This window comes from Esox lucius, chromosome 9, assembly GCF_011004845.1.
Source record: "Esox lucius isolate fEsoLuc1 chromosome 9, fEsoLuc1.pri, whole genome shotgun sequence".
In the NCBI taxonomy this organism is placed as follows: Eukaryota; Metazoa; Chordata; class Actinopteri; order Esociformes; family Esocidae; genus Esox; species Esox lucius.
The window spans coordinates 296,303-319,919 of NC_047577.1; the positions used below are offsets into that span (position 1 = coordinate 296,303).

Here is a 23,617-nt window from a genome sequence, read left to right on the forward strand (position 1 = left end):
TTCAAGAAACCAATTTGAAGTGATTCAAGCTTTGTGACATGGTGCATTATCCTGCTGGAAATAGCCATCAGAGGATGGGTACATGGTGGTTATAAAGGGATGGACATTGTCAGAAACAATGCTCAGGTAGGCCGTGGCATTTAAACGATGCCCAATTGGCACTAAGGGGCCTAAAGTGTGCCAAGAAAACTTCCCCCACACCATTACACCACCACCACCAGCCTGCACAAGGCATGATGGATCCATGTTCTCATTCTGTTTACGCCAAATTCTGACTCTACCATCTGAATGTCTCAACAGAAATCGAGACTCATCAGACCAGGCAACATTCTTCCAGTCTTCAACTGTCCAATTTTGGTGAGCTCGTGCAAATTGTAGCCTCTTTTTCCGATTTGTAGTGGAGATGAGTGGTACCCGGTGGGGTCTTCTGCTGTTATAGCCCATCCGCCTCAAGGTTGTGCGTGTTGTGGCTTCACAAATGCTTTGCTGCATACCTCGGTTGTAACGAGTGGTTATTTCAGTCAAAGTTGCTCTTCTATCAGCTTGAATCAGTCGGCCCATTCTCCTCTGACCACTAGCATCAACAAGGCATTTTCGCCCACAGGACTGCCGCATACTGGATGTTTTTCCCTTTTCACACCATTCTTTGTAAACCCTAGAAATGGTTGTGCGTGAAAATCCCAGTAACTGAGCAGATTGGGAAATATTTAGACCGGCCCGTCTGGCACCAACAACCATGCCACACTCAAAATTGCTTAAATCACCTTTCTTTCCCATTCTGACATTCAGTTTGGAGTTCAGGAGATTGTCTTGACCAGGACCACACCCCTAAATGCATTGAAGCAACTGCCATGTGATTGGTTGATTAGATAATTGCATTAATGAGAAATTTAACAGGTGTTCCTAATAATCCTTTAGGTGAGTGTATAGTCACTAGTGCAACTACTGGTATTACTATTAAATCATTTATTACCATTACATGTACACAAATAACAACACATTTAACGCAACTATTACATTACCTATACTAGTACTATTACTACTAGATTACTATTGTGTCTAATACCAGAACTGCTACCATTACTACTTCAATTATTGACACTATATATACATAAAACAACTACCAATGGTATTACTTCTTATACTATCACTACTGTAATTAATATTAATACTACTACTGATTAGAACACACTCAATGCTTAGTTGTTTCATCCAGCTTTCTTAAAATGTATGCACTCACTCAAATGTCGCTCTGGATAAGAGCATCTGCAAAATGACTAAACTCTAAATGTAAACGCTATTACTACTAATAATATGACTATGGCTATTACTACTACTAATATTACTACGGCTATTACCACTAATAATATTACTATGTATGTATTACCACTAATAATATTACTATGTATATATTACTACTAATAATATGACTATGGCTATTACCACTAATAATATTACTATTTATATATTACCAGTAATAATATGACAATGTACATATTACTACTAATAATATGACTATGTACATAATACTAATAATAATATGACTATGTACATAATACTACTAATAATATGACTATGTACATATTACTACTAATAATATGACTATGTACATAATACTACTAATAATATGACTATGTACATAATACTACTAATAATATGACTATGTATATATTATTACTACGGCTATTACTACTACTTACTTGACTTACACACAACTAATACTCCTTCTATACAACAACAAAAATTTAATAAAACTCCTACTACACTACAGTCCCCAGTAACTAATAATATCACTATGTACATAATACTACTAATAATATGACTATGTATATATTATTACTAATAATATTACTACGGCTATTACTACTACTTACTTGACTTACACACAACTAATACTCCTTCTATACAACAACAAAAATTTAATAAAACTCCTACTACACTACAGTCCCCAGTAACTCACAGGGGAAAAGCATGGCACATGCAATGCCAGAGACAAAGTATGATAATGTATACACTAATTTCAGTTGCTCTAGATATGAGCAGCTGCTAAATGATTCAACTTTAAATGTACTACTACTTCGACTACACAGCAAATACTCCCACTACTATGCTACTAATATTACATGCACTACCTACTACTAATAATAATATGATAGTACTGATGATGTTACTATTACATATTGCTACTACTACTATCCATAATAAATATAACAACAGTAATTAAATCCTAAAGTAATAATATAGTATTATGATGTACGGATAATATTATTGATATTATTCATTATAAGCTGGATACCTTGCAGGCTTGGCTGCTCCAGACTGGAGGAGAGAGGAGGAGGACAGAGAGGAGGAGGGTTGAGGCCAAAAGGGAGAGGGGAGAGGTGAGGAGGAGAGAGAGGGAGCGAGGTATAGCCAAAAGAGGAGAATAGGGGCATGGTTTGGGTGACAAGTGGATTCGGAGGAAGAGGCAGAGGAAGGAAATGAGAGGGGTGTCCTTTCACCGTGGTAACGAGGCAGGGGGAGGGGCAGGGGGCGTGTCTACGCAGCAGGAGGGTGTGACTCTGCTGGGAAAGGGAGGGGCCTAAATACAAACCAGGAAGAAAGGCAAACAACAACAAACCCAAAATACATGGACAATCAGTCAAATAATACTCAAAACATATATATAAGAACAATTGATGAACTCAAAATAACCACATACATAACATCCCCTACACTAAATAAACAATATCATTCAAACTTAAAATATAATACCAATATTGATGAACACAAAAAATAATGTAACATATACTATATATATACACACACACGCTTAAAAATAATACAAATAAAAAAACAATATGACCAAAAGTATGTGTGCACCCAGTCATCACACCTACATGAGCTTGTTGGACATCCCATTCCAAAACCATGGGCATTAACATTAACCCCCTTTGCAGCTATAATAACCACCACTGGGAACGCTTTCCACAAGATTTTGGAGTTTCTCTGTGGGACTTCCAACAAGCATTTGTGATGCCTGGCACTGATGTTGGATGAGAAGGCCTGGCTTGCAATCGCCGTTCCAATACATCCCAAAGGTGCTCAGTGGGGTTGAGGTCAGGGCTCTGTGCAGACCACTCAAGTTCCTCCACTCCAACCTTGTTGGATCATGTTTTTATAGACCCAGCTTTGTGCACAGGGGCACAGTCATGCTGGAACAGGAAAGGGCCTTCCCCAAACTGTTGCCACAAAGTTGGAAGTACCCAATTGTCTAAAATGTCTTTGTATGTTATAGCATTAAGATGGCCTTTGATGCGAACTAAGGGGCCTAACCAAAAACCAGAAACACAACCCCAGACCATTATCCCTCCTCCACCAAACATTACAGTAGGCACCATGCATTCCGGTAGGTAGCGTTCTCCTGGATGTTATGCACCTGTGAGCAATGGGTGTGGCTGAAACATCTGAACTCAATAATGTGTAGGGGTGACCACTTACATTTGGCCGTATAGTGAATCTAAATGAAAAAACTTTAACTGAGGACAGGGGTGAGGGCAAGGGTGAGGGCAAGGGTGAGAGACAGCCCAGGAAGGGATGACTGAGGGAGGAGGGGGAGGCAGGACAGTGTGTTGGACGATGTCTGGAATAACATATTGACCTGAGGCTGCATGGAAGGGCCAATATGTAGGAATAACTCTGTTTAACGGACTTTGACTGCACACAGTGGTTAACAAACTGGTTACTCTGTAACGGAAACCATTCATTTTCTTAATGCAACCAACAATATAGGCTTCTCCTAACATGTCCCCGTTTCCCAAAACATTGGGCTGTGAAAAATGCTAATAAAAACAGAACGCAATGATATGAACATCCTTTATCCCTATATTTAATTCAAAATAGCACAAAGACAACATATCAAATGTTGAAACTGAGAAATATTGTTTTTGGAATCAAAATTCCATTTTGAATTTGATGCCAGCAACACATTTCAAAGTTGGGACAGAGGCATGTTTGCCACTGTGTTGCACCACTTCATCTTTTAACAATACTCTGTAGGTGTTTGGGAACTGAGGAGACCAATTGCTGTAGTGAAATGTTTTCTCATTCTTGCTTGATAAATGATTTCAGCTGCTCAACAGTTCCAGGTCTCCTTTGTTGTATTTTTCGTTTCATAATGTGCCAAATGTTTTCAATGGGTGACAGGTCTGGACTGCAGGCAGGCCAGTTTAGCACCCAGACTCTTTTACTACAGAGCCATGCTGTTGTAACACGTACAGTGGTTTGGAATTGCCCTGCTGAAATAAGTAAGGCCTTCCCAGAAAACTACATAATCTGGATGGCAGCATATGTTGCTACAAAACCTGTAAATATTTTTCAGCATTAATGGTGCCTTCACAGATGTGCAAGTCACCAATGCCATGTGCACTAATGAACTGGGTGCTGATAACAAGCCGGATGGTCCCTCTCCACTGAACCCCGGAGGACGCAGTGTCCATGATTCCCAAAAATAATTTCACATTTTGATTCATCAGACCACAGGACAGTTTTGACCTTTGCCTCAGTCCATCTTAAATGAGCTCAGGCCCAGAGAAGGCAGTGGGGTTCTGTATCTTGTTTATATGTGAGTTTTAACTAACATTTGTGGATGCAGCGATATACTGTGTTTACAAACTATGGTTTTCTGAAGTGTTCCTGAACCCATGCAGTGATGACCACTACAGAATCAGTCTGTTTTTAATGCAGTGACGTCCACTACAGAATCAGTCTGTTTTTAATGCAGTGACGTCCACTACACAATCAGTCTGTTTTTAATGCAGTGATGTCCACTACAGAATCAGTCTGTTTTTAATGCAGTGACGTCCACTACACAATCAGTCTGTTTTAATGCAGTCTGACAGCCCAAAAGATCACAGCCATCCAATTTGTTCTTGGCCTTGTCCCTTGTCCCTTGCATACAGAGATTTCTCCAGATACCTTTGATAATGAGATCCCCAAACTCTTTGCAATTGTACGTTGAGAAATGTTATTTGTCTGCGCAGTCTTTCACAGAGTGGTGAACCCCTCCCTATCTTCTGAAAGGCTCATGCTCTCTAGGATGCTCTTTATACCCAATCATGTTAGTGACCTGACCTAATTAGTTGTGTGATATTCCATCAGGTGTAGTTTTAGTATTACACAACTTTTCCAGTCTTTTGGTGCCCCGCCCCAGCTTTTTTGAAACATGTTGCTGGCATCAAATTCAAAGTGTGCGTATATTTTTCAATAAACAATAACATATCTCAGTTTGAACATTTGAAATGTTGTCTTTGTAATATTTTCTACTGAATATACGGTTCAAATGATTAGCACATCATTGCATTCTGTTTTTATTTAAATTTTACACAGCGTAACACATTTTTTGGAAACAGGGTTGTACAAAATATATTTTGCGAAACAGAACTTGCAAGTTGATCTTATTCATATCTGTGATTTCTAATTCTCCAGCAGTCAGCAGAGATGATGCGTCCCTATGTTACAATCCTTACTGACACAAAAAACCTGCCAGTTGAGGTGCCAGATGCCGGCGTGGACCATGTATAGAGCTGTCCAGAGCCCGGTACCGGCACCTGCATGGACCACGTACAGAGCTGTCCAGAGCCCGGTACCAGCACCTGCATGGACCACGTACAGAGCTGTCCAGAGCCCGGTACCAGCACCTGCGTGGACCATTTATAGAGCTGTCCAGATCCCAGTACCAGCACCTGCGTGGACCATGTATAGAGCTGTCCAGAGCCCGGTACCAGCACCTGCATGGACCACGTACAGAGCTGTCCAGAGCCCGGTACCAGCACCTGCATGGACCACGTATAGAGCTGTCCAGAGCCCGGTACCAGCACCTGCGTGGACCATATATAGAGCTGTCCAGAGCCCGGTACCAGCACCTGCGTGGACCATATATAGAGCTGTCCAGAGCCCGGTACCAGCACCTGCGTGGACCATTTATAGAGCTGTCCAGAGCCCGGTACCAGCACCTGCGTGGACCATGTATAGAGCTGTCCAGAGCCCGGTACAGGCACCTGCACGATGGTTTACAATAAAACACAGTATGTATTTAACATAATGAGCTGCTTTTTATACAGAAATATTTTATTTAGGGCCAAATTTGATTTGTGATTAACTACAGAAGTGATTATGTGATTGATTACGCTTGATTCTTTTAATCATTTCACAGCACTATAAATAATCCTTAATGTTGTCTAATTGTAATTGTGTTTTTAATGTGCTTTTCTAAGCAGTACAAAGTATGTTAGATTCTGACCTCATTAATTCCTGGTTCCCACTGAAAGTGCCTTTTGCGGGTAGGGCAGAAATTCATGGTTTTCAAAGTGCTTTCACTCTTTCTGCAATCTACATTGTAATAGTAGTCTTAAATATCACATGGTATTAACCATTTAGAGTATGGACTCTCACACTCATGGGTGCTGCAGAAACACCTTGCAGGACCCATGGACCCCTGACAGAGTCCCCCAGGACCCATGGACCCCTGACAGAGTCCCCCGTCTCCAGTGCCCAAACAAAGTTTGGTACATTGTGATGTTTTCAATAGATTGAAATCATAACATCGCCCAACCAGGGAATGGCAGGGACATTAGGACACACACACACACACACACACAGACACAGACACATACCCGGCCTCTTGTTGATGACCTCTACCATACTGGAAGGGAAGTAACCAATCCGGTCATTTCCTGTCCGGTTGTCGTGGATACACCCCTTCCACCGCCCATCAGAATGTTGCTCTAAAACCTAAAATACACATCATGTTCACACTGTGTGTGTTGGCGTTTGTTATGGTTTGTTTGTGTTTGTGTGTGTTGGTGTTTGGGGTTGTGTGTTTGTTGGCATGTGGGGTTGTTTGTTTGTTGGCGAGTGGGGTTGTTTGTGTGTGTTTGTGTGTGTTGGCGTTTGTTATGGTTTGTTTGTGTTTGGGTGTGTTGGTGTTTGGGGTTGTGTGTTTGTTGGCAAGTGGGGTTGTTTGTGTGTGTTTGTGTGTGTTGGCGTTTGTTATGGTTTGTTTGTGTTTGTGTGTGTTGGTGTTTGGGGTTGTGTGTTTGTTGGCATGTGGGGTTGTTTGTTTGTTGGCGTGTGGGGTTGTTTGTGTGTGTTTGTGTGTGTTGGTGTTTGGGGTTGTTTGTTTGTGTTTGTGTGTGTTGGCGTCTGGGGTTGTTTGTGTTTGTGTATGTGTGTTGATGTGTGTGTGTGTGTGTGTGTGTGTTGGTGTGTGTGTAAGTGTGTATCAGGGTTAGAATTAGGGCATCAGTGGTTAGAATTAGGGCATCAGGGTTCGAATTAGGGCATCAGGGTTTAGAATAAGGGCATCAGGGTTTAGAATTAGGGCATCAGGGTTTAGAATTAGGGCATCAGGGTTTAGAATTAGGGCATCAAGGTTTAGAATTAGGGCATCAGGGTTCGAATTAGGGCATCAGGGTTAGAGGGCATCAGGGTTTAGAATTAGGGCATTAGGGTTTAGGTTAAGGCTAAGGGGTTAGGATTCGAAAGTTTGGTTAGGGTTTGGTGGACCCAGGCTGGGATGAGACGGGGCTAAAGCACTCCCAAGAATAAGCCTAGCACCTCCATTAGCATCAGCCAATTCAGGAATGCATCGACACAATGGTCAAGTGACCGTTTGTTAAACAGGCACGTCACTCAATTTTTTAAACCACTAATTTATAATTAGAAATGATAAAGATAATTTCTATAAACATGTTATACCGTGATGATGTCTCCTGTTTTGATGTTGAGGCTGGTCAGGTCGTAGTTGTTGCAGTAATCTCTCAGAGCTCTGACCTGCATCGCTGCTGAAGCATCTGAACACACAGACACGTTGTTATTAGACAAACCACTGTGGGATAGACATTTCACTCTGTATTTAGTCAAATTCCGCCAATTAGGAACATCGAGTTTCTCAACTCGATCCAACACTTGATGAAGCTGAACTGGATTCCACACTTGATGAAGCTGTACTGGATTCCACACTTGATGAAGCTGAACTGGATTCCACACTTGATGAAGCTGAACTGGATTCCACACTTGATGAAGCTGAACTGGATTCCACACTTGATGAAGCTGAACTGGATTCCACACTTGATGAAGCTGAACTGGATTCAACACTTGATGAAGCTGAACTGGATTCAACACTTGACGAAGCTGAACTGGATTCAACACTTGACGAAGCTGAACTGGATCCAACACTTGACGAAGCTGAACTGGATCCAACACTTGACGAAGCTGAACTGGATCCAATAATTGTTCATGAAACTGCTAGTGGTTTATAAAATAGAGACACACACACACAGTTACACACACAGACACACACACAGTTACACACACAGACACACACACACACACACACACACGGTTACAGACACACAGACACACACACGGTTACACACACAGTTACACACACAGTTACACACACATATACACATAGACACACACACGGTTACAGACACACAGACACACACATAGACACACACAATGACCTCTGAGTAGCTGCTTGATCTCCCTGCTGGCCTGTGTAGTGGTGAACTGGTTAACGATGTCCAGCGCCGTCTGACACAGAGTGTTTCTAACTCCCGCACTGATACCACTCTGGAATACATTATTAATACATTATTATTATGCATACATTATTCTATCCACCACACTGATGCCCAAGGGAATACATTGTCAATAAATGATCAATACATAGAACCACCACACTGATAACACTCAGAAATTATCAATAAGTTATCAATACATAGAACACGACATTGATAGCATTCTGATATTATCAATACATTATCATACATGAAATGGTCTCTTGTAGCTCGGTTGGTAGGGCATGGCACTTGTAATGCCAAAGGCTGCAGGTTCAGTTCCCATGGGGTAATTCATTATATTTTAGTAATTTATCTGACGCCCTTATCTAGGTGTGAGTGCAGGCAATAAATGTAATCATTCATTTAAAATCAATGTATTATTCATAATTCTACAATCTACATATAATCAATATATTACTGTAACACCCTCACTGATACCACCACTCCGCAATACAGTAACAATACATGATGCCTGTATTATTGAGGTAATGGGTGAGATGGTAAAGGTCAGGGCTCAGGGTTGGTTGTAGTTCTACTTACGTCCAGCAGGAGGCGTACCACTTCAGTCTTGCCACAGAGAGCAGCCTGATGGAGGGCTGTCCCAGACTCAGACTGTCGATTGATGTCAATACCAGCCTGGATCAACAACCTAATACACACACACACACACGAATGACTTTACCAGCCTAGAACAACAACCTAACACACACACAAATGTATTTACCAGCCTGGAACAACAACCTAACACACACACACACAAACACACACACACACCTGGAGCCCAGCATGACTCGTCAGGGCCAAAACAAAAGGGCCTCTCAGACAGTTCAGTGGGGTAGGGGTCTGGGAATGACAGTGTTTTTTTTGTTTCCTATGTTCCAGAAAGCCACTGCCCTGAATACTGCTGCCCGCTGAGGCCTGCGCTCCAGCTACCCTTATTGACCCCCTTGGGCATTTTTGTTTTCCCCTATTTTTCTAGTTTGTGTTGACATTCATAATAAATGGCCATGGGCTTCCCTGCATCTCCGCGTCAGGCGTCTTTGTTCTCCGCACTGCTACATCATGATATTAAAGCAGCGGTGTCTTAGTAGTGATGATGAAGTCATGATGTTAAAGCAGCGGTGTCATAGTAGTGATGATGAAGTCATGATGTTAAAGCAGCGGTGACATAGCAGTGATGAAGTCATGATGTTAAAGCAGCGGTGTCTTAGTAGTGATGATGAAGTCATGATGTTAAAGCAGCGGTGTCATAGTAGTGATGATGAAGTCATGATGTTAAAGCAGCGGTGTCATAGTAGTGATGATGAAGTCATGATGTTAAAGCAGCGGTGTCATAGTAGTGATGATGAAGTCATGATGTTAAAGCAGCGGTTTCATAGTAGTGATGATGAAGTCATGATGCCATCCATGGTCGACGTCCGCGATCCCGCGGACAGTGCTAATTTGCATAAATATTTCGAAAAATAGATTCGCCATAATCGTCCGATTCCAATGATATATTATTTGTAGCCACTTTCCTGAAGCGTTCCGTGTATAATTGGGGTTTTCCGTGTATAATATGGGTTGTATAGTTGTATAGTTTGGGTTGCTATGAGAACCTTTCACCAGGCAACGACATTGCCAATGCATCTTAGAAAGGCTCATTTGTACACTACTATGAATATTACATGCGTGTACATCACTATATATGATGTTTTGAACCATAATACATCGTTTGTATTATATATAAGATATAAAAATTAATATTTAGTCAAAATAGTATGGGGATGTTCTTGAGTTTTTGGGAAGAAGTTGGTAATTTTTCTGAGTTTATAAAATATATAAGTCCAAACGTAACTAGCGATCTAGTGCTGCCATCTGCTGGCCGTTTTGAGTCATTACACCCATTACATGGGTTTTTCACATTCAATCTTATTTATTTCATAATGTTTTATTTCTAGGTAGAAGAACCAAATTTTTTGGGGGTGCCTATATTTTTTACCTTCTATTATATAATTATTTCATTATTTTCAACCCAATTACAGTGTAATTTGATAGTAAAGGCATGAAAGTATGAGGAAATACCATTGACACAAAATCTCATAATGCTTTCAAAAAAAAATCTTGATGCTGAATGGCAGAAATGTTTTCCGAAAACAATTTTTTTGCCTTTCAAACAGATGAGTTTTATAAATAGTGACCCAGAAGTCTGTTTTTATGTGTTTTTATTGTAGCCAGAGGGGTTGCTATTACAAGGATACATCATAATAGGTTGTATCTGTTACAGAAATGAATCTAGGACCCAAAATGTCCCACTAGTGAAATCCGGCCGAAAGCCCCATAGGCTACCAAGGGTTAAAGCAGCGGTTTCATAGTAGTGATGAAGTCATGATGTTAAAGCAGCGGTTTCATAGTAGTGATGAAGTCATGATGTTAAAGCAGCGGTTTCATAGTAGTGATGATGAAGTCATGATGTTAAAGCAGCGGTTTCATAGTAGTGATGATGAAGTCATGATGTTAAAGCAGCGGTTTCATAGTAGTGATGATGAAGTCATGATGTTAAAGCAGCGGTTTCATAGTAGTGATGATGAAGTCATGATGTTAAAGCATCGGTTTCATAGTAGTGATGATGAAGTCATGATGTTAAAGCAGCGGTTTCATAGTAGTGATGATGAAGTCATGATGTTAAAGCAGCGGTTTCATAGTAGTGATGATGAAGTCATGATGTTAAAGCAGCGGTTTCATAGTAGTGATGATGAAGTCATGATGTTAAAGCAGCGGTTTCATAGTAGTGATGATGAAGTCATGATGTTAAAGCATCGGTTTCATAGTAGTGATGATGAAGTCATGATGTTAAAGCATCGGTTTCATAGTAGTGATGATGAAGTCATGATGTTAAAGCAGCGGTTTCATAGTAGTGATGATGAAGTCATGATGTTAAAGCAGCGGTTTCATAGTAGTGATGATGAAGTCATGATGTTAAAGCAGCGGTTTCATAGTAGTGATGATGAAGTCATGATGTTAAAGCATCGGTTTCATAGTAGTGATGATGAAGTCATGATGTTAAAGCAGCGGTTTCATAGTAGTGATGAAGTCATGATGTTAAAGCAGCGGTTTCATAGTAGTGATGATGAAGTCATGATGTTAAAGCAGCGGTTTCATAGTAGTGATGATGAAGTCATGATGTTAAAGCAGCGGTTTCATAGTAGTGATGATGAAGTCATGATGTTAAAGCAGCGGTTTCATAGTAGTGATGATGAAGTCATGATGTTAAAGCATCGGTTTCATAGTAGTGATGATGAAGTCATGATGTTAAAGCAGCGGTTTCATAGTAGTGATGATGAAGTCATGATGTTAAAGCAGCGGTTTCATAGTAGTGATGATGAAGTCATGATGTTAAAGCATCGGTTTCATAGTAGTGATGATGAAGTCATGATGTTAAAGCAGCGGTTTCATAGTAGTGATGATGAAGTCATGATGTTAAAGCATCGGTTTCATAGTAGTGATGATGAAGTCATGATGTTAAAGCAGCGGTTTCATAGTAGTGATGATGAAGTCATGATGTTAAAGCAGCGGTTTCATAGTAGTGATGATGAAGTCATGATGTTAAAGCAGCGGTTTCATAGTAGTGATGATGAAGTCATGATGTTAAAGCAGCGGTTTCATAGTAGTGATGATGAAGTCATGATGTTAAAGCATCGGTTTCATAGTAGTGATGATGAAGTCATGATGTTAAAGCAGCGGTTTCATAGTAGTGATGATGAAGTCATGATGTTAAAGCAGCGGTGTCATAGTAGTGATGATGAAGTCATGATGTTAAAGACGCGGTGTCATAGTAGTGATGATGAAGTCATGATGTTAAAGCAGCGGTGTCATAGTAGTGACGATGAAGTCATGATGTTAAAGCAGCGGTTTCATAGTAGTGACGATGAAGTCATGATATTAAAGCAGCGGTGTCATAGTAGTGATGATGAAGTCATGATGTTAAAGCAGCGGTTTCATAGTAGTGATGATGAAGTCATGATGTTAAAGCAGCGGTTTCATAGTAGTGATGATGAAGTCATGATGTTAAAGCAGCGGTGTCATAGTAGTGACAATGAAGTCATGATATTAAAGCAGCGGTGTCATAGTAGTGATGATGAAGTCATGATATTAAAGCAGTGGTTTCATAGTAGTGATGATGAAGTCATGATGTTAAAGCAGCGGTGTCATAGTAGTGATGATGAAGTCATGATGTTAAAGCAGCGGTGTCATAGTAGTGATGATGAAGTCATGATGTTAAAGCAGCGGTGTCATAGTAGTGATGAAGTCATGATGTTAAAGCAGCGGTTTCATAGTAGTGACGATGAAGTCATGATATTAAAGCAGCGGTGTCATAGTAGTGATGAAGTCATGATGTTAAAGCAGCGGTTTCATAGTAGTGATGATGAAGTCATGATGTTAAAGCAGCGGTTTCATAGTAGTGATGATGAAGTCATGATGTTAAAGCAGCGGTTTCATAGTAGTGATGATGAAGTCATGATGTTAAAGCAGCGGTTTCATAGTAGTGATGATGAAGTCATGATGTTAAAGCAGCGGTTTCATAGTAGTGATGATGAAGTCATGATGTTAAAGCAGCGGTTTCATAGTAGTGATGAAGTCATGATGTTAAAGCAGCGGTTTCATAGTAGTGATGATGAAGTCATGATGTTAAAGCAGCGGTGTCATAGTAGTGATGATGAAGTCATGATGTTAAAGCAGCGGTGTCATAGTAGTGATGATGAAGTCATGATGTTAAAGCAGCGGTGTCATAGTAGTGATGAAGTCATGATGTTAAAGCAGCGGTTTCATAGTGGTGATGATGAGGTCATGATGTTAAAGCAGCGGTGTCATAGTAGTGATGATGAGGTCATGATGTTAAAGCGGCGGTGTCATAGTGGGGATGAAGTCATGATGTTAAACCAGCAGTGTCATAGTAGTGATGAAGTCATGATGTTAAAGCAACGGGGTCATAGTGGGCATGATGTTATGACAATAAAATCAGAGTGGCAATGTAAATGCTTATGATGTCACATCCTGACCTTATGACATCGATGTGACCGTTCTTGGCGGCAAGGTGGAGAGGAGAGATTCCGTTTGGGTCAGATGGCTTCGGCTCAATCATCGCGGCACACATGTTACTGCTAAGCAGGAGCTGCACCACCTGAACACAAACACACACACACACACACACAGACAAACACAGATCTCAGCTTTACACTCACACACGGATTACAGCTTTACAATCATCATGCCAGATGTGACATAAGCTTTACAATCATCAAACCATATGTGAATTAAGCTTTGCAATCATCATACTAAGTGTGAATTAAGCTTTGCAATCATACCAGGAGTGAATTAAGCTTTACAATGATCATACCAAATGTGAATTAAGTTTTACAATGATCATGTCCAATGGGACTTCAACTTTACAATGATCATACAAGATGTGGTTTAAGCTTTACAATCATTAAACCAGATGTGACTTAAGCATTACGGTGATCATACCAGATGTGACTTAAGCTTTACAATCATTATAGTACTAATCTGCCGTGATATAATCCAACCTCCTAGTACTAACCTGCCGTGATATTATCCATCCTCCTATTACTAACCTGCCGTGATATTATCCATCCTCCTAGTACTAACCTGCCGTGATATTATCCATCCTCCTAGTACTAACCTGCAATGATATTATCCATCCTCCTATTACTAACCTGCCGTGATATTATCCATCCTCCTAGTACTAACCTGCCGTGATATTATCCATCCTCCTAGTACTAACCTGCAATGATATTATCCATCCTCCTATTACTAACCTGCCGTGATATTATCCATCCTCCTAGTACTAACCTGCCGTGATATTATCCATCCTCCTAGTACTAACCTGCCGTGATATTATCCATCTTCCTATTACTAACCTGCCGTGATATTATCCATCCTCCTAGTACTAACCTGCAATGATATTATCCATCCTCCTAGTGCTAACATGCAGTGATATTATCCATCTTCCTATTACTAACCTGCCGTGATATTATCCATCCTCCTAGTACTAACCTGCCGTGATATTATCCATCCTCCTAGGACTAACCTGCTGTGATATTATCCATCCTCCTAGTACTAACCTGCCGTGATATTATCCATCCTCCTAGGACTAACCTGCTGTGATATTATCCATCCTCCTGGAAAAAACCTGCTGTGATATTATCCATCCTCCTAGTACTAACATGCAATGATATTATCCATCCTCCTACTACTAATCTGCTGTGATATTATCCATCCTCCTAGTACTAACATGCAATGATATTATCCATCCTCCTACTACTAATCTGCTGTGATATTATCCATCCTCCTAGTACTAACCTGCCGTGATATTATCCATCCTCCTATTACTAACCTGCCGTGATATTATCCATCCTCCTAGTACTAACCTGCCGTGATATTATCCATCCTCCTAGTACTAACCTGCCGTGATATTATCCATCTTCCTATTACTAACCTGCCGTGATATTATCCATCCTCCTAGTACTAACCTGCAATGATATTATCCATCCTCCTGGAAAAAACCTGCTGTGATATTATCCATCCTCCTAGTACTAACATGCAATGATATTATCCATCCTCCTACTACTAATCTGCTGTGATATTATCCATCCTCCTAGTACTAACATGCAATGATATTATCCATCCTCCTACTACTAATCTGCTGTGATATTATCCATCCTCCTAGGACTAACCTGCCGTGATATTATCCATCCTCCTGGAAACAACCTGCTGTGATATTATCCATCCTCCTAGTACTAACATGCCGTGATATTATCCATCCTCCTAGTACTAATCTGCCGTGATATTATCCATCCTCCTGGAAACAACCTGCTGTGATATTATCCATCTTCCTAGGACTAACCTGTGGTGGTATTATCCATCCTCCTGGAAACAACCTGCCATGATATTATCCATCCTCCTGGGACTTATCTGTTGAGATATTACTTAGCCTCCTGAGAATAACATGCTGTGACATTACTTAGCCTCCTTGGAATAACCTGCTGTGATATTATTTAGCCTCCTTAGAATAACCTGCTGTGATATTACACTGAACAAAATTATAAACGCAACACTTTTGTTTTTGCCCCTATTTATCATGAGCTGTACTTAAAGTTCTAAGATTTTCTCTATGTACACAACAGGCCTATTTCTCTCAAATATTGTTCACAAATCTGTCTAAATCTGTGTTAGTGAGCACTTCTCCTTTGCCAAGAAAATCCATCCACCACACAGGTTTGGCATATCAAGATGCTGATTAGACAGTGTGATAATTGCACAGGTGTGCCTTAGGCTGGCCACAATAAAAGGCCACTCTAAAATGTGCAGTTTCACTGTATTGGCGGGTCCGGGGGGGGGTCTGGGGGGGGTTCGGGGGTGTCAGAAAACAAGTCAGTATTTGGTGTGACCACCATTTGCCTCACGCAGTGCAACACATCTCCTTCGCATAGAGTTGATCAGGTTGTTGATTGTGGCCTGTGGAATGTTGGTCCACTCCTCTTCAATGGCTGTGCAAAGTTGCTGGATATTGGCAGGACCTGGAAGACGCTGTCGTATACGCCGATCCAGAGCATCCCAAACATGCTCAATGGGTGACATGTCAGGTGAGTATGCTGGCCATGAAAGAACTGGGATGTTTTCAGCTTCCAGGAATTATGTACAGATCCTTGCAACATGGGGCCGTGCATTATCATGTTGCAACATGAGGTGATGGTCATGGATGAATGGCACAACAATGGGCCTCAGGATCTCGTCTTGTTATCTCTGTACATTCAAAATGAAGTCAATAAAATGCACCTGTGTTCGTTGTCCACAACACACGCCTGCCCATACCATAACCCCACCACCACCATGGGCCAATCGATCCACAACATTGACATCAGCAAACTGCTCACCCACACGACACCATAATAACCTTGAAATAACCTGCTGTGATATTATTGAATCTCCTTGGAATAATCATATTATTTTATATACTTGCTTTTACCGTTATTGTACCAGGTCAATATTAGGGTCAATTAGGGTTTATTGCCTCACTCAGGGTCAGAATTACATTATATTTCACCATCAGCTTGGAGTTTAGAACCAGCGATGTGTGTATATATGGTGTGTGTGTATATATGGTGTGTGTTTATATATGGTGTGTGTGTATATGGTGTGTGTGTGTGTATGGTGTGTGTGTATATATGGTGTGTGTGTATATATGGTGTGTGTGTATATATGGTGTGTGTGTATATGGTGTATGTGTATATATGGTGTGTGTGTATATGGTGTGTGTGTATATGGCGTGTGTGTATATATGGTGTGTGTGTGTATGGTGTGTGTGTATATATGGTGTGTGTGTATATGGTGTGTGTGCATATATGGTGTGTGTGTATATATGGTGTGTGTGTATATATGGTGTGTGTGTGTGTATATGGTGTGTGTGTATATATGGTGTGTGTGTATATGGTGTGTGTGTATATGGCGTGTGTGTATATGGCGTGTGTGTAAATGGCGTGTGTGACTCACCCCCACTCGTCCAAACTCACAGGCCAGGTCCAGGGGCGTCTTGCCCGCCGTGTCGGAGATACAGGGATTGGACTGGTGTTGGAGCAACATCTCAGACTGGAACACACAACCAGACACACCACACACACAAATACCCCCAACATAACACACCACATACACCCCCCACACCAGAAACACCCCCCACACCAGAAACACCACACACACCGCAAACACACCCCACACACACCGCAAACACACCCCACACACACCGCAAACACACCCCATACACACCGCAAACACACCCCACACACACCACCAACACCCCACCAACACCCCACACACACCGCAAACACACCCCACACACACCGCAAACACACCCCACACACACCGCAAACACACCCCACACACACCCCACACACACCCCACACACACCACAAACACACCCCACACACACCGCAAACACACCCCACACACACCACAAACACACCCCACACACACCGCAAACACACCCCACACACACCGCAAACACACCCCACACACACCACAAACACACCCCACACACACCGCAAACACACCCCACACACACCGCAAACACACCCCACACACACCGCAAACACACCCCACACACACCGCAAACACACCCCACACACACCGCAAACACACCCCACACACACCGCAAACACACCCCACACACACCACAAACACACCCCACACACACCGCAAACACACCCCACACACACCACAAACACACCCCACACACACCGCAAACACCACACATACCACCAACACCCCACACATCACAGACACACCACACACACACCACAAACACCCCACCCATCACAGACACACCACACACACACACCACAAACACCCCACACATCACAGACACACCACACACACACCAGAAACACCCCACACATCACAGACACCCCCCACACCAGAAACACCCCCCACACCAGAAACACCCCCCACACCAGAAACACCCCCCACACACCGCAAACACCACACACATCACAGACACCCCACACATCACAGACACCCCACACATCACAGACACCCCACACATCACAGACACACCACACATCACAGGCACACCACACATCACAGACACCCCACACATCACAGACACACCACACATCACAGGCACACCACACATCACAGGCACACCACACACAGAGGTCAGGGAGGTGTGTAAATCTCCCTCCCCACAGTGGAACACACAAAGCCTTGTGTGAACGTGCATTTGAATGTGTGTGTGATTGTATGTGTGTGTGATTGTATGTGTGTGTGTGCATGTGTGTGAAATAGAGTGTGTGATGCTTGTATGTAATACTGTGTGTTTGTTGCTTGTGGTATTGCTTGTGTGTGAGTGTGTATCCTTGTGTGTGTGTGTGGCTTACCCCATCATAGTGTCCATGCTGTGCTGATAGGTGCAGGGGGATCTGACCCTCGTCTGATTGGATGTTGACTGATGATCCCGCCTTCAGGAGCATTTTCATTGGCTCAGTCTTCCCCTGCCATGCTGCATAGTGCAGTGGCCGCATTCCTACAGTCACACACATCAGAGACCAGCTGGGTGTGTATACGTGTGTGTGTGTGTCTGAATGTGTGAGTTTGTGTGTGAATGCGTGTGTGTGTGTGTGTGAATGCGTGTGTGTGTCTGTGAATGCGTGTGTGTGTCTGTGAATGCGTGTGTGTGTGTGTGTGTGAATGCGTGTGTGTGTCTGTGAATGCGTGTGTGTGTCTGTGAATGCGTGTGTGTGTGAATGTGTGTGTCTGAATGCGTATGTGTGAATGTGTATATGTGTGTGTGTGCGCTCATGTACATATTTCTGGATAGGAGATTGTGCTAAATGAATGAATGTACTGATAGGGGTTAAGGTTAGTGTGAGGGTTATGTTTAGGGTTAGGTGAGGGTTATGTTTAGGGTTAGGTGAGGGTTATGTTTAGGGTTAGGTGTGGGTTATGTTTAGGGTTAGGTGTGGGTTATGTTTAGGGTTAGGTGAGGGTTATGTTTAGGGTTAGGTGAGGGCTATGTTTAGGGTTAGGTGAGGGCTATGTTTAGGGTTAGGTGTGGGTTATGTTTAGGGTTAGGTGAGGGTTATGTTTAGGGTTAGGTGAGGGTTATGTTTAGGGTTAGGTGAGGGCTATGTTTAGGGTTAGGTGTGGGTTATGTTTAGGGTTAGGTGTGGGTTATGTTTAGGGTTAGGTGAGGGCTATGTTTAGGGTTAGGTGAGGGCTATGTTTAGGGTCAGGTGAGGGCTATGTTTAGGGTTAGGTGAGGGTTATGTTTAGGGTTAGGTGAGGGTTATGTTTAGGGTCAGGTGAGGGCTATGTTTAGGGTCAGGTGAGGGCTATGTTTAGGGTTAGGTGAGGGCTATGTTTAGGGTTAGGTGAGGGTTATGTTTAGGGTCAGGTGAGGGCTATGTTTAGGGTCAGGTGAGGGCTATGTTTAGGGTCAGGTGAGGGCTATGTTTAGGGTCAGGTGAGGGCTATGTTTAGGGTTAGGTGAGGGTTATGTTTAGGGTTAGGTGAGGGTTATGTTTAGGGTCAGGTGAGGGCTATGTTTAGGGTCAGGTGAGGGTTATGTTTAGGATTAGGTTAGGGTTATGTTTAGGATTAGGTTTAGGGGTATTACCATTCTGGTCTTTGATGTCCACAGTGGCCTGAGACTCGAGGAGAAGAGATATCAGCTCCTTGTTCCCACTCAGAGCTGCATGATGTAGCGCAGATAACCTACACACACAGATACACACACACACAGATACAAACACACACACACACATTGAAATACAATATTTAAAGAAAAACTAAAAGGTCTGTTAGAGCCGGAATTCTTACTGGTTGGTAGGTGATCAAATACTTATGTCATGCAATAAAATGTAAATTAATTATAAAAAAAATCATACAAATGATTTTCTGGATTTTTGTTTTAGATTCCGTCTCTCACAGTGGAGGTGTACCTATGATAAAAATTACAGACCTCAACATGCTTTGTAAGTAGGAAAACCTGCAAAATCGGCAGTGTATCAAATACTTGTTCTCCCCACTGTATGATATATAATGTTGAGGTGTATATGCTATATAATGTTGAGGTTTATATGATATATAATGTTGAGGTTTATATGATGTATAATGTTGAGGTTTATATGATGTATAATATTGAGGTGTATATGATATATAATGTTGAGGTTTATATGATAAATAATATTGAGGTGTATATGATATATAATGTTGAGGTTTATTTGATATATAATGTTGAGGTGTATATCATTTATAATATTGATGTTTATATGCTATATAATGTTGAGGTGTATATGATATATAATAATGAGGTGCATATGATATATAATAATGAGGTGTATATGATAGAGATATATTGAGGTGTATATGATATATAATGTGAGGTTTATTTGATACATAATGTTGAGGTTTATTTGATACATAATGTTGAGGTTTATATGATAGATAATGTTGAGGTTTATATGATAGAGATATATTGAGGTGCATATGATAGAGATATATTGAGGTTTATATGATATATAATGTTGAGGTTTATATGATAGATAATGTTGAGGTTTATATGATATATAATAATGAGGTGTATATGATAGAGATATATTGAGGTGTATATGCTATATAAGTGTGAGGTTTATATGATAGATAATTGTGAGGTTTATATGATATATAATATTGAGGTGTATATGATATATAATGTTGAGGTGTCCATGCATATCAGAGTTTCTGATTGCACAGCTCATGAACAGCATTCGGCTCGCCTAGTTTTAAATGCCAGCTCCCATGGCTGAGAAAAATTACAATATAATTAAGACGAAATTGTATGAAAACAGCAATACGTGGCACATTATTCAAAACAGTATTTTGCTCATCCTGAAGGTGGCAGCATGATAGACAATTGTTCAATGTCAATTAGGCAAGTGAGTATTCTGATCGTATAGTTATTTCTATGCATATTTTCCAACTCCAAACCATACAGTGAGGGAATAAATTATTTGACCCCCTGCTGATTTTGTACATTTGCCCACTGACAAAGAAATGATCAGTCTATAATTTTAATGGTAGATTTATTTAACAGTGAGAGACCGAATAACAACAACAAATATCCAGAAAAACGCATGTCAAAAATGTTATAAATTGATTTGCATTTTAATGAGTGAAATAAGTATTTGACCCCTCTGCTAAACATGACTTAGTACTTGGTGGCAAAACCCTTGTTGGCAATCACACAGGTCAGATGTTTTTGGCCACCAAGTTTGCACACATCTCAGGAGGGATTTTGTCCCACTCCTCTTTGTAGATCTTCTCCAAGTAATTAAGGTTTTGAGGCTGACATTTGGCAACTCAAACCTTCAGCTCCCTCCACAGATTTTCTATGGAATTAAGGTCTGGAGACTGGCTAGGCCAATCCAGGACCTTAATGAGCTTCTTCTTGAGCCACTCCTTTGTTGCCTTGGCCATGTGTTTTGGGTCATTGTCATTCTGGAATACCCATCCACGACCCATTGTCAATGCCCTGGCTGAGGGAAGGAGGTTCTCACCCAAGATTTGACGGTACATGGCTCCGTCCATCGTCCCTTTGATGTGTTGAAGTTGTCCTGTCCCCTTACTAGAAAAACACCCCTAAGCATAATGTTTCCACCTACATGTTTGAGGGTGGGGATGGTGTTCTTGGGGTCATAGGCAGCATTCCTTCTCCTCAAAACATGGCGAGTTGTGTTGATTCCAAAGAGCTTGATTTTGGTCTCATCTGACCACACTTTCACCCAGTTCTCCTTTGAATCATTCAGATGTTCATTCGCAAACTTCAGATGGGCCTGTACATGTGCTTCTTGAGCAGGGGGACCTTGCGGGCGCTTCAGAATTTCAGTCCTTCATGGCACCAATTGTTTTCTTGGTGACTATGGTCCCAGCTGCCTTGAGATCATTGACAAGATCCTCCCATTTAGTTCTGGGCTGTTCTTTTGTGTATCTTCCATTTGCAAATAATCGCACCAACTGCAGTCACCTTCTCACAAAGTTGCTTGGGGATGGTCTTGTAGCCCATTCCAGCCTTGTGTAGGTCTACAATTTTGTCTCAGCCCTTTACCTGTATAAATTACACCTGGGAGACAGAAATCTTTTTGATTGAGAGGGAATACTCATACTTATTTCACTCATTAAAATGCAAATCAATGCGTTTTTCTGGATTTTTTTGTTGTTATTCTGTCTCTCACTGTTCAAATAAACCTACCATTAAAATGATAGACTGATCATTTCTTTGTCAGTGGGCAAACATAAAAAATCTGCAGGGGATCAAATAATGTTTTCCCTCTCTGTACACAGTTAACTTGATAGCTGTTTGACTGAAATCAACTACAATAAATGAATGAAAATCCTGTAAGTACATAAAGTGCTTTATGTTGATCTATCTATAATTGCGTATCATCCAATATTAGCTGATCTTCTGTCAAACATTGCATTTACTGGATACCCAACATTATGTTTAGAAGAGTAATTTTGCCAACAATACTTGCTAGCTAGCTTGGTAATATTGAAGCCAAATTAGCTAACCTAGCAGCTACAGTTATATAGCTAAACTGGTTATTCGTAGCTCCCTTTACCAACCTGCTTTCCCAGTCAGTGATGACGAGTAATAACCAGGATGTACTGTAAGTTTGTGACTTGATGACATTCATTTCATTTGAGCATGACTGTGTGTGTACATGAGGCTGAGAGCTTGGTTAGCTACTGTAGCTAAAATTACTTTTCTGAACCTAGAACCATGCATCATAAACAGAGCAAGAGGAAAAAGAAAGATCATCAACTTTTTTCAAGTTTTCAAAATTAATTAATTAATTAATTCATCTTCTTCCGCTTATCCGGGGCCGGGTCGCGGGGGCAGCAGTCTAAGCAGAGATGCCCAGACTTCCCTCTCCCTAGACACTTCCTCTAGGTCTTCCGGGGGGACACTGAGGCGTTCCCAGGCCAGCCGGGAGACATAGTCCATCCAGCGTGTCCTAGGTCTTCCCCGGGGTCTCCTCCCGGTGGGACAGGCCCGGAACACCTTCCCGGGAAGGCGTTCAGGAAGCATCTGACTCGAACTGATGCCCAAACCACCTCAGCTGACCCCTCTCGATGTGGAGGAGCAGCGGCACTACTCTGAGCTCCTCCCGGGTGACCGAGCTTCTCACCCTATCTCTAAGGGATCGCCCAGCCACCCTGCAAACCACCCTTTTCCGACTGAGGACCATGGCCTTGGATTTGGAGGTACTGATTTTCATCCCGACCGCTTCACACTCGGCTGCAAACCGTCCCAGTGCATGCTGAGGGTCCTGGTTTGAAGGGGCCAACACGACAACATCATCCACAAAGGGCAGAGACGAAATCGTGAGGTCCCCAAACCTGACACCCTCCGGCCGCTGGCTGCACCTCGAAATTCTGTCCATAAAAATTACGAACAGAACCGGCGACAAAGGGCAGCC

The 23,617-nt window shown here is 41.7% G+C and overlaps 1 protein-coding gene across 2 annotated transcripts in view; it reads right to left on the minus strand.

Moving 5' to 3' along the window:
- Positions 1-23,617, minus strand: part of si:dkeyp-9d4.3 (caskin-1) — a 69,060-nt gene that overhangs the window by 25,872 nt on the left and 19,571 nt on the right. For both annotated transcript variants that reach the window (XM_029122032.2, XM_029122033.2), the window contains exons 3-11: positions 19,774-19,871; positions 18,536-18,681; positions 17,157-17,252; positions 13,646-13,767; positions 9,147-9,255; positions 8,508-8,616; positions 7,738-7,832; positions 6,654-6,771; positions 2,297-2,581 (exon numbers count right to left, since the gene is read on the minus strand). In XM_029122032.2, the coding sequence (XP_028977865.1) occupies positions 2,297-2,581; positions 6,654-6,771; positions 7,738-7,832; positions 8,508-8,616; positions 9,147-9,255; positions 13,646-13,767; positions 17,157-17,252; positions 18,536-18,681; positions 19,774-19,871 (1,178 nt within the window). The remainder of the gene's footprint in view (positions 1-2,296; positions 2,582-6,653; positions 6,772-7,737; positions 7,833-8,507; positions 8,617-9,146; positions 9,256-13,645; positions 13,768-17,156; positions 17,253-18,535; positions 18,682-19,773; positions 19,872-23,617) is intronic.